Below are 11,607 nucleotides of genomic sequence, written 5' to 3' on the forward strand. Positions count from 1 at the left end.
ACAAGGACGTGGACCAGGACGTGGACCAGGACCAGGACCAGGGCCAGGGCCAGGACGTGGACCAGGACGTGGACCAGTAACAAGGACCAGGACCAGGACCAGGAAGTGGAGTTATCGGGGTCAAAGTGGACGTCCCCCTCGGCCTCCGTTAACAAACCGACATCCTGCAGAAAACGTCTCTGAAGTGTCTCCGCTCACAGAACCGAGGACGAGGACTAACAGATCACTTCCCGTCCGTCAGGAGACCCGGCGGAGGAACTCACCTGAGTCTGCAGGTTGACCATGTCCGCCTCCATCTCGTTGTTGGACTCATTCAGGTCATTGATCTCCTTGTTGAGCTGCTTGATGTCCTCGTCGTTGTCCAAAACTGAACCAGGAGAGAAACACCGAATGAAAGCTCGACCCGACAACAAACGGAACGAGTCAGTGAGGACCGGGTCTCCTCCCATCGTACCGTCTGTGGCTCTGAACTTGGTGCTCAGGTAGTCCTCTGCGGGGAACTTGGTCTTCTTCTTGGCGTACAAGGCTCTGGGGCATCCGGAGAGGCTGGAAACACACAAGGAGGTTCATCTGTGAATCAGGGGCGCCACGGGCGTTTCCCCCTGGACACCAGCACCCACTGGAAGGTGATCGCTCGCTGCTCTGAACTGAGCTGCACGGTTCGAAGAATAACCGCTGAAACGTATTCAGGGAGCGAAGGACTCTTGTTACTGGCAAGGAGGGTAAAGGAGGGAAAGTCTTCAGGCGTTTGTCCGTCTGTCTGTAAAATTACTAAAAGTTATAAACAGATTTTCATGAAACCTTCAGGAAACATCAAATACGGAACAAGGGATTGTTGGTGATCCGGTCAAAGGTCAAAGATCAGCCCGTACTCTAACTCTGCAGCTGGACACCTCATGGGTCAAGGGTGATCACCATTGATTTCAAGGCCACAGGGTCAAAGGTCAACATCCCAGCTGACCCGGTGCTCTAACTCTCCAACAGTCTGATGTAGGAACGTCAAACTGCACCGCTGGACGCCTCATAGGTCAAAGGTGATCACTGTTGGTTTCAAGGTTCATGATGTCAAGGGTCAAAGGTCACCTCTCTGTTAAAACCTGGTCTCTGCTCCTACATGTGACCCTTTAGTTCCCGGTTGTGTCCGTTTGTCTGCCTGTCTGTCAGATTACTAAAAGTTCCTTCAGGAAACGTCAAACACGGAACAAAAACAAGGGATTAGATGTTGGTGGTGATCCGGTCAAAGGTCAAAGGTCACAGTGCTCTAACTGCAGCCGGACACCTCATGGGTCAAAGGTGATCACTGTTGGTTTCAAGGTTCATGGGGTCAAGAGTCAAAGGTCACCGCTCTCTTAAAACCTGGTCTCCGCTCCTACATGTAACCCTTTAGTTCCCGGTCTTGTCCGTCTGATGAAATGTTAGTTTAAATTCTGGTTCTGATCCAGATTCTGATCCGGATCGTTCTGTTTCTTCAATCTGAGGTTTGGCTAAAACCCTAAATATTACTTTGTGTGTTTTAAACGATGTCACGCAGCCCTGACTCCTGCAGAATCGAACCCCCGACCTTTTGAAGCGAGCGCTCACCTGCGGTGCGTGAGGAAACTTCCGTTGGCGTGTCCCGAGCCGTCACACCCGGGGGTGGGGCAGGTGGGCCCCTCTGTCTTGAAGGCCTTCCAGTTGAAGGGCGTCCCGTTCAGGAGGCCCTCTTTCTGCCGGCGCGCCGCCAGCGGACACCCGTAGGCGCTGCGGTGCGTGGCGTACTTCCCGCTGATGTGACCCAGGCTGTCGCAGCCCGGCACGGGGCATCTGCTGGGGGCGGAACGAAGACGAGCGAGGGGGGGGAGGGCAGGAGACGGAAACGTGTTAAAGCGAAACGACGAGGCGCAAAGAAAAGTTATTAATCTGATGGAAATAAAAGAGAGATTATTTTCTCTTCTTGGTTAAATTAGGTTAACGTTGAGTTTTACCAGTAAGAGTTATCAACATGCTGATAAATTAACAGGTTCGTGTGAAAATGTAAAATGTATTTCCAAAGCAGCGTGCTCTAATTTACTCTAACATCAACTACATTCAGAGTATTTCCCCATCAGGCTGATTGGATTCAGTCACAGTGGCTGTCCTCGCTTTCTGTCTCTCTCCCTCTCTGTCCTCTGTTGCATTTCACTTTTACCGTCAGTCATGCTAAAAGCAGACGTTATGGCTGTCTGAGCGGTACGAACTTTAAAAGCTCCGAGTCCTCCTGGTTGTCCTTGGTAGGAGTTTTAATTCCACTTTTCTTGGCACGCGGGCACCCAGAGAGACTGAAAACAGAAAGTATGGAGGTGATAACATTGGGATTAAAAATAAAAAAAAAAGAAGATCGTTCTGGTAAGGTGGCTGCTTCATAAAGGGAGAGAACATGAGAAGGCAGAGTCATTTTCCCGAGGCGCCTGGAAGGTGTGGAGATGTGGATGTGTCCCTGTCTACCTGCTGCCACTAAGCCTCCCTGACTGACTGACTCAGTGTTCATGTGAGTGGAGCTCCTCTCTCAGCGTGTCGTTACCTCCGGTGAGAGGCGTAGTTCCCCGTGATGTGACCCGAGCCGTCGCATCCTGGAGTGGGACACCTGCGAGGAGGAAGAGGTCATCATTTAGCGTCGAGAATTAAAAAACAACGAAGAGTTCCCGAAACGTCACGACAGACGATTTTAATTTATTAAACATTTAGTTTCTGATAAAGAGACAAAAATGTTGAAGCTGTGCCGTGAAAAACTGCGTCCACCTGATGACCCAGCAGGTTGTAGAACCTCCTGTTTGTGTCTCTGATGGTTGTGGAGGAGTTGTGGCCCACTCTTCTTTCCAGCGTTGCTTCAGCTCTCTGAGGTTCTGGTTCTGGTTCTGGACCGTTCTGCTGTGTTTGGGATCATTGTCCTGTTTGTCACATCTGACTCCAGAATCAGCCCAAACCATCAGCCCTCCACCACCGTGCTGACAGCTGCAGTGCATTCTGGGTAAACATCTGTCCTCTGGTTCTGGTTCTGGTCCAGAAGTCTTGTGGTTCCTTCAAGTCGAGCTGCCATGTTGTTTTTAGAGAGTAGAGGCTTTAACCTTTGACCTTTAACCTGCAGATTGAGGCCTGTAGAGTCTGAGGTGGAGCTCACTGCACGGTCTGACCTTCGGGGTGAAGATCAGCAGCTGTCCTAAATGTGAATAATCTTCCTCTCTGTAGAACGATGAACTCCAGATGACCTTTGACCCTTCTCAGATTGATGGTCTGAGGTCATTGCTGATGTCTTCCCGCCCTGGCGTCGTGTTAACTCTCACCTGTAGCTCCAGAGCAGCAGAACCTCCTGATCCAGAACCTCTGAGATCCTCTAGAAGCAGCAAAGATGGACGCAGTTTTTCAGACAGTTTTTTTCCATTTTGGCTTCAGTTTTTGTTCACGGTGGAATCTGTTGTCTGTTTTTGTTCACTCGAGGTCAGATTTGAATAATTTTAGAACCTGATGAGGACCCCAGAACCGGAGCAGAACTGGGACCGTTTAGAGTTCAGTTTCAGATTGAAATGAAAGCAGGTTTAGACCGATCCGTTTTGCAGAAAGAAAGAAAAATAAAAACCACCGTGACAGAAGCAGCAGCAGATAAAGCAGGCAGCCGTAAAAGATAAAGCGAACATCAGCAGAATGAAGCCGCGGCGCTGACCGGCGCTGCGCGGTGTCGGTAGCGGCGTGCTGAAGTGGCAGTGAAAAGGGCAACAAAAGGTGTAGAGCAGACATACTTGAGTTCAGGGGTGTGGGCCGCCATGAGGGACCGAAGGCTCTTATCAGCGAGAGGACACCCAGACAGACTGAGAGGAGGAGGAGAAAGAGCGAAGGACAGGCAGAGGAAGGAGAGGACGAGGATGTGAGGGGATTGAAAGGAGAGAGGAGAAAGACGTGAGTGAAGGGAAATCAAGAATGCAAGGCATACCAAGGTCATTTAGGAATAAGAGGGCAGACAGAAAGAAGTAAATTACTGATGCATATCAAAGTCAATGACCGTCTTTGCTTTCTGGGCTCACGCTACATTACTGCCTCGGGCACGAGAGGATCAAATAAAATATTTGAATTAGTCTCGGTTCGCCCGCCTCGGACTCCGGCTCAGAGAGGGAAGCGGAGCCTCAGCACAGCCGGCGTTTCACCGGGAGGAGAGGCAGAAACGGGTCTTACCTGCGGTGGGACGCGTAGTTCCCTGTGATGTGTCCGCTGCCATCACAGCCAGGTGTGGGACACCTGCCGAGGAGGAGGAGGAGGAAGAGGAAGTGACATCATTTACTTCTTCAGCAGGAACAGAAGGAGAAACCTTTAATGCTCAACGTTCTTGATGTAGTTTTTATAGATTTGTCAGAGTAGTTTCTGCACTCAGACTTCCTCGGAAACTCTCAGCAAGTGAATTTTGATTAAATTTGCCAAAGCGAAGCCGCATCTCCACATCCAGACCTGAAAAAAAAAAGGTCCAGACTCTGAGGGGATCTGGATCCGTCATCCCTGCAGGTAAAACCTCAGCAGCTCATCTTTAACGGGGTTTCCTGCTCATTTCTGGACTGATCTTTAAGATTTCACGTCTTACTTTTAAAGTTATAAACGGTTTCGTCCAGCAGGTCTTCCGGTCGGATCTTCCTAACATCCACGCAGCAGACGTCCGCAACCTTACGGGGAAAGTTTACCCTTCATTAGAAACACCGATCAGACGGTCGAGACTCGTCTTTCTGAGAGCGTGACACGAAGGTTGGGCGATCACGTAACTGCCATACCAATTCAAGATGGCTGCCACAGCCAGACACAAAAAAACGTCCACAATTCAGTTAGTTTCACAGATGTTGAGAAGTTCTGCTCACTGCGCGACGTCTTTGTTCACAACTTTAAAATTATTATTTTTCATTTTTCTTCTCATTATTTCACGTAAACATCTTGTTTTTTCTGAACCTCAATCGACTTTGGTCAACTTCTGAGAATAAGGTTGGCTACGAGAGCTGTAACCAACGTTCTCACAGCAGTTTCAGCGAGCTGAGCTGAAAACGGCTCATATTCCAGGGCGCCGATACTTACGAGAGCAGCTCTTTTTTGCTGTCCTTGGGCTGAAACTTGACTTTGAAGGTGGGGGTTGTCACCTCCCCGGGGTACTTCCTGTCCTCCAGACAGTCCTGCATCATGTCACAGTCCTCCGGGTCCGACGACACGTACGACTGGGCGGTGTGCTCCATCTGAAACAGACGGCAGAAGCACCGATCAGCAGACGAGGAGTCATATTGTTTGTTTATTTTTTAAAGCCGACGGCTTCCAGGCAGCACTTCGTCGCAAACATTCACAACAAATAAACAACTTTGAGAAGTGCCCACATGACCCCCTTTTTTTTAATGTTTTTGTAGACGTGATGTTTCCAAACGCGAAATGTCCTCATAAAAAATTAACATCCCCTTTAAATTTCTTTTGAAAAAGTTCAAAGCAGCGAAAATTAGCATATGCCAAATCCAGGATGGTGCAATGCACCTGACACACCACCTCTGTCACACGGTGCAATGTTTTAACTGCACAGTAACTCCTGCTTTTCACTGAAATAAATGAATAATAGAAAGAGGAGAAAATGGGACAGGAAATAAGGAAAGGCAATTAGACAAAAAAAAAAAAAAAGTGATGTAAACAGAACTTTTCATTGAAAAGGCTTCAGGGGGAGTTTAGTCTGTTGTTATTTGAGTAGGATTATTTCCTCTGTGGGTGATGTCGCAGGAAATGCTCCGTCTTTTTGGAAGCTCTGCACCGACCTCGTCCGTTTCCTCTTCCCTCTGGCGGTTGGGTTTGGTGAAATCCAGGGGTCCTTCCCAGTCCTCCTGCTTGTACGCGTGCAGGTTCGGCGACGTCATGCCGCTGTTTCCGCTGTGCTGCAGGGAGGAGGACGAGGAGGAGGAGGAAGACGAAGGATCTGGGGACCGAACCCCGGGGCTGGTGCCCGACAGGCTGCCCTCTCGCTTGATGGGCTTCTTCATGCTCAGGTCCAGGGTTCCGTTCTCGTCTACCTCGATGTCCATTTCCTGGGGACAAAATGTTTACACTTTAAATTACTTTTAAATTATTTTTACTCCAAATGAGTTATTACACTCAATACGATTTTACAAACTACATACATCCTTCATTTATCGAGAACTTTAAAATGTTTTCTTTGGACACCAGCTGTTTGCTTTTAACTCATTCAGTCCAGTCCATGACCCAGATCACTTTAAAAATATATATTTGTTTAATTTATCTGTGTCAAAAATTACTATGGAAGCATAAAAATCTCCTAAACTGAAAGGAAGAACCAGTGTTGCTCAACACAAAACAGAAAATGTAAGAACCTAGATCATGTAGCAACTTGCGCTAATGCTAGTTAGCTTAAACTAGCAACAGAGTAAATAGCAAACAGTGTGCTTAAGCTAACTAGCGACAGAACAAATATACAAATAAAACATTTTGTTGTGTCACTATAATATTCTTTTTTAGGATAAACGTTGTGGATTGGATCCTTTAAATTCCTAAATAAATTTAACTGTAATCAGGCTAGCTACAAAACGCAACCTAGCAAGATGGATAATTAGCATCTTCTTTTTGCTTTTTTTGTTAGCTTAAGCTAAAATAAGAACAGAAATATTTTAGCCTCATAACATCACATTTATATTACTCGAGTGTAAAAAGAGTTAGCTTGTTTTTTTTAAGATTTCTCATTTATTCAGACTCTAGCTAGTTGGCTACAACAAACAAGCTAGCAGTTTGTTAGCTTGTGTTTCTATTTCCTCTGTCACAAGTTAAGCTAAATAAGAATAAAAATATCTTGTCATCACATTATATTTACGTTTTTTATTGGAATATAGTGGGTTTTTAAATGTAAAAGTCTTTTAAATTCCTAAATTAATCAGCATGTAGCAAAGAAGCTACAGGAAGCATGCTAGCAGAATGCTAGTTAGTTTAAGCTAAGTCAGAACAGAAATATTTTGTTGTTTCAAAACATATTTACATTTTTAGGATAAATGTAGTGAGTTTTCCAATTCTTTGGTACTTTAAATTCCTAAATTATTCAGACTGTACCCGGATGTACGCTTTGTCGCTAATTAGCTTAAGCTAAACGAGAACAATAACACTTAGTTATTATCACCACATTATATTTAGTTTTCTTGAGGGTAAATGTAGTGGTTTGAGCTGTAAAGATTCCTAAAATAATTAGATAGTAGCTAACTGGATGTATAATTAATGTAGGCAGCTTTTTGTTTTGTCGCTAGTTAGCATAAGCTAAATTAGAACAATGATATTTAGTTGTCACCATGATATAATTAGTCTTTTTAGGGTAAAGGAAGTCTTTATATCTTAAAATAATTAGAAGAACCAAAGACTTGGCCACAAATAAAGTTTTATTTAGACATTTTTCTTGCTTTATCAACTGAAGCTTGTTGGCTAAAATTGCTAGTTTTTAGCTTAATAAATTAATAATTTGTAGTTTTGTGGGAAAACTGGTAAAAAACGAACATCAAACTGTGAAAAACCATTTTTCAGTGCCACAAATAAATTAGTATACACAATCAGGTCAATATTTCTCCATAACCCCAAGTTTGTATAACTTTCTCGTGGATTAAAATAATTAAATTTTCTGCTACTTCTTTATTTCCTCGTTTATTTTTTTATTTAATTGCCCCCGAGCTAGTACCAAAGCAACATTTATCCAGTTGTAAAGCCTTTTCACGTTCAGCTGGTTAAGAATGTCAACAGTGGCATCTTTGTTAACGTGGTGCCAGCAGCGCTTCGAAACTCCTCGCTTCATTTCGGCGCTGGCAGGTGAACAGAAACCGAGGGGTGAAGGGAGCCATGTTTTCAGTTTGTATGTAAAACGGCGCTCGTACAGCCTGGTCAAGATCTAAAAATATCAAAGCGCTGTGAGACTGAGAGAGAAAACTGGAACGGTTCCCAGAAACGTCCCAGGTTGACGAGCGCAGTGTTCCGGTGTTTTAATATCGAATTTCAACTGACTCCTACTCTGATTCCAGATCAGTGGATCCGTGCAGCTAGGATCACCGCCTTTTCTGAAAAACCTCGCTTTGCTTTGCTGCCAGACACACCGAGTACTTATTTACTGTCCTGAAACCACGTCAGGAAGGGAGAAATAAACGCTTTCTCTCCTCAAAAAAGGCTGTTAAAAGTCACAGAAGAAGAAAAGAAGAAGGAAATGAGAGAGGGAGAGGAGAAGAAAACCGTACGATTGGACGGGAAAAGCTAGGAAGTGATGGAGATAAGAGTGAAAGAGAAAATTAAAGAAAGGGGTGGAGGGGGTGGAGAAACTGCGTGGGAGATCGGCCCGGCAGATAATGAAAAAAGGCTACCTGGTGAAAAAATAATCCAGGGAGCTGGCAGTCAGCCAGATTCAATAACAACATGAAAAGTGTGTGGGATGGAGGGATGAAACGACGAGCGAGGACGCGAGAGGTGATGCAACCGAATCTCAACACCGTCCTGTTGCTGGAAGCCTCCTGATGATAAATTCATGCGATGTTGATGTGGAAAAAAAAAAAAAAAGAGAAACGAACGAGAAGGGAGGGCGCCGCCATCGCCTCTCATCTCACCAGCTGCGGCCAGAAATGTCTGATCTGTACTACGATCGTCACCTTGTTTTGCGGCTTGGTGCTAAGGTTCTCGGGTTTCTCCCAGCACCGCGTGGACAGGTTAAGGATGGCGGTGGCGGCCATGTGAGCAGCTTCGGCATCGTGGGAGTAGTCGTAGGCCAGGGTGGAGCTCTTCCCGTAGGCGTGGAGGCTGAGGCCGGGTGACGACGACTTGGGGAACGAGGGCTTAGCTGCGGGAGGAAGGAGAGGGCGCTTTAACGGCAGCGAAGTCAAAAAAACAAACAAACTGATAATTCACAAGAAATGTTTTAATCGTGAAATCAATGACAAGCAGGTAAACATCATCAAATCTGCTTTTATTGTTCTGTATTTAAACACGGCCGCTCACAAGCTTTTCACTGCTTGTTGGTCTCCATGAATGAAGCAGGTCAGAAGATAAAAAATGATGCCAGGCGAGAACTGGTTCCAGTTTTATTAGTTTCAGTCCCAACAGAAGCTGCTTCTTCTTCTTCTTCTTCTTCCAGGTGCTCCCTTTTCAGTGAGTCCTCCTCCATCTAACTGTCCTCTGTCCTCCATGTCCTCTCTAACTATATCCATATATGTCCTCTTTGTCTCTAACATCCTTCTGTCCCTCTGCACATGTCCAAACCGTCACTTTGTCTCCCAGTCCTTCAACCTGTGCTGGACCTCTGATGACCTCATTCCTGATCCTGTCCGTCCTCGTCCCTCCCAAGGAGGACATCAGCATCTTCAGCTCTGACACTTCCTGTCCTGTCTCCTGATTGTTTCTGGTCCTCGAGGGCCTCCATCCTGCAGGTTTGACCTCTTCCCCTGATTTTTTATAATCACCCTCTGATCCAGATCAGGTGTCGGAGCAGAGGAACAAGTCAGACCTGCAGGACGGAGGTCCAGAGGACCAGGATCGCCCACTCCTGGTCTACAACATGAATCACTAACAAGCAGAACCAAAGAGGGGAAAAAACAAAAACAAAAGTCCCGTCTTACTTTTGAAGGCTTTGGGTGAAGTTTCGCTGGTGGTCATCTTTGGAGCAAGCGTGCGCTTCCCGAACACTTGGGCGTCGAAGCTTGCATAATCGAAGGAGACCTTGGAGTACTTCTCCAGCTCCTTGGCCAGGTTGGCGCGCGGTGTCGAGGGCGCCATGTTGGGCCTGTAGCTGCCGTACTGAGGCACCTCGAGCTGCTTCACGAAGCACATGGGCCTGCGGAGGAGAACGCCGGGGTTAAAGACGAAATAAAAACAGAACGGGTTTGGAATAAAAGAGGCGCGCAGAAAGAAAGGAGTGAAAGCGAGTACAGATAGGGGCGCCGGTGTACTTAGCAGGAGTGCTGCAGGATTAAAAGCTCTCTTATCAGCAGAGGGCACATTTGCATGTTGTACAGCATGGAATTTATGAGCTTTAAGCCCTCTCGTTTTCCTGGAGAGCCCGGGCTTTTGTCAGACCTGTTGGCGTAAATCCACTGATAGACGAGGGAGAAGCAGAGGAGCGAGGAGGAGGAGGAGGAAGAGGGGGGGGTTGTACTCCTTCTCTATCGCTTTTCCAAACCCTTCAACACTTCGTAAAGTTCTCCTCTGTAACCGCGATCCGTCCGCGGCTCATTAACGAGCTCCGTGACCCGGCTGTTACCGGCTGATCACCAGGGATTTTTCTGTCCCTTTTTATTAAATCAACACGGATGCCATTAGAACAAAGATGGGACAAAGAATCCGGCGCCGCGTACGACAGAAAGCGAGCTCATTTGAATAACAATCTGAGGAGGGGAAAAAAAACAAAAGCGAGCCTTATTGTGTTTTAATCCGACGCTTTGTCCAAACCGTGATGAGGTTCTCCTTTAGGAAAGCAATTATTTTCCCTCGTCCTCCCACCAACGCCCGTATAACTTGCATAATTAGCATATCGGCTGCATTATTAATTAAAATACCAACGAGGGGGAGCGTAAAACCAGTGTCGGGTTCGTGTTAATTATCATTCTTTCGGCCCTGATCACGGTGCCAGGACGGTTCGGGGAGACGGACGGAGATAAAGAGACGTTTAAAGGGACAGAATAGATTAACCTGCAGAAGGAACCGCAGGTAGAACTGAGTCAGGATGACAGAATCCTGTCAGCTGCAGCAGGTAAGACACTGACGTCTTTATGGACGAGTTCTGCTTGATGTTGGGCCGACCCACCTCAGGACTCGGTCGTTGGGACTTCCTTTGAGGAGCTCGCCGCCCGGCTGAGGCAGGTGCTGCTTGTCGTGACTCTTGTTCAGCTTCTCCGCGGCGGCGATCGGGCAGCCGGAGAGGCTGGAGGGGCGGAGAGAAGGGAAAGGTGAGAACCGCGGCGGGCCGCTCCTCCCGCAGCCGTTCCAGGTGTGTTCCAGGTGTGTTACCTGCGGTGCGTGTTGCGGTTGCTGTTCACGTGGCCCTGACCGGTGCAGCCGGGGGTCGGACACTTCAGCACGTTCTCATGCATCGCCAGGACTGAGCGGGAGGCGAGAATCAGAGTTCAGAGAGGAAAACACGACATGAATGAGTGAAACATGACATAAACGAGTGAAACACGACATGAACGGCTGAAACACGACATGAACGAGTGAAACACGACATGAACGACTAAAATACGACATGAATGAGTAAAAACACGACATGAACGAGTGAAAACATGACATGAACGGCTGAAACACGACATGAACGAGTGAAAACACGACATGAATGAGTGAAACATGACATAAACGAGTGAAAACAGGACATGAATGAGTAAAAACATGACATGAACGAGTGAAAACACGACATGAATGAGTGAAACATGACATGAATGAGTGAAACATGAGATAAACGAGTAAAAACACAACATGAACGACTAAAACACGTCATGAACGAGTAAAAACACGACATGAACGAGTGAAAACACGACATGAATGAGTGAAACATGACATGAACGAGTGAAAACACGACATGAATGAGTGAAACATGACATGAACGAGTAAAAACACGACATGAACGAGTGAAAA

General features: G+C 46.6%; 1 protein-coding gene across 9 annotated transcripts in view; it reads right to left on the reverse strand.

Annotated features, from left to right (window-relative positions):
• LOC108250039 (myelin transcription factor 1) overlaps positions 1 to 11,607 on the reverse strand; it is a 30,883-nt gene that overhangs the window by 7,394 nt on the left and 11,882 nt on the right. For 2 of the 9 annotated variants that reach the window (XM_017439727.3, XM_017439725.3), the window contains exons 7-19: positions 10,987 to 11,077; positions 10,784 to 10,900; positions 9,600 to 9,814; positions 8,637 to 8,824; positions 5,775 to 6,041; positions 5,062 to 5,216; positions 4,183 to 4,245; positions 3,753 to 3,821; positions 2,540 to 2,602; positions 2,217 to 2,297; positions 1,582 to 1,803; positions 455 to 546; positions 264 to 367 (exon numbers count right to left, since the gene is read on the reverse strand). In XM_017439727.3, the coding sequence (XP_017295216.1) occupies positions 264 to 367; positions 455 to 546; positions 1,582 to 1,803; positions 2,217 to 2,297; positions 2,540 to 2,602; positions 3,753 to 3,821; positions 4,183 to 4,245; positions 5,062 to 5,216; positions 5,775 to 6,041; positions 8,637 to 8,824; positions 9,600 to 9,814; positions 10,784 to 10,900; positions 10,987 to 11,077 (1,727 nt within the window). Of the gene's footprint in view, positions 1 to 263; positions 368 to 454; positions 547 to 1,581; positions 1,807 to 2,216; positions 2,298 to 2,539; positions 2,603 to 3,752; positions 3,822 to 4,182; positions 4,246 to 5,061; positions 5,217 to 5,774; positions 6,042 to 8,636; positions 8,825 to 9,599; positions 9,815 to 10,783; positions 10,901 to 10,986; positions 11,078 to 11,607 lie in introns of all 9 variants that reach the window. The other 7 variants (XM_017439726.3, XM_017439724.3, XM_017439728.3 and 4 more) reach the window with 6 other exon arrangements.

This window comes from Kryptolebias marmoratus, linkage group LG8, assembly GCF_001649575.2.
Source record: "Kryptolebias marmoratus isolate JLee-2015 linkage group LG8, ASM164957v2, whole genome shotgun sequence".
Classification (NCBI taxonomy): domain Eukaryota; kingdom Metazoa; phylum Chordata; class Actinopteri; order Cyprinodontiformes; family Rivulidae; genus Kryptolebias; species Kryptolebias marmoratus.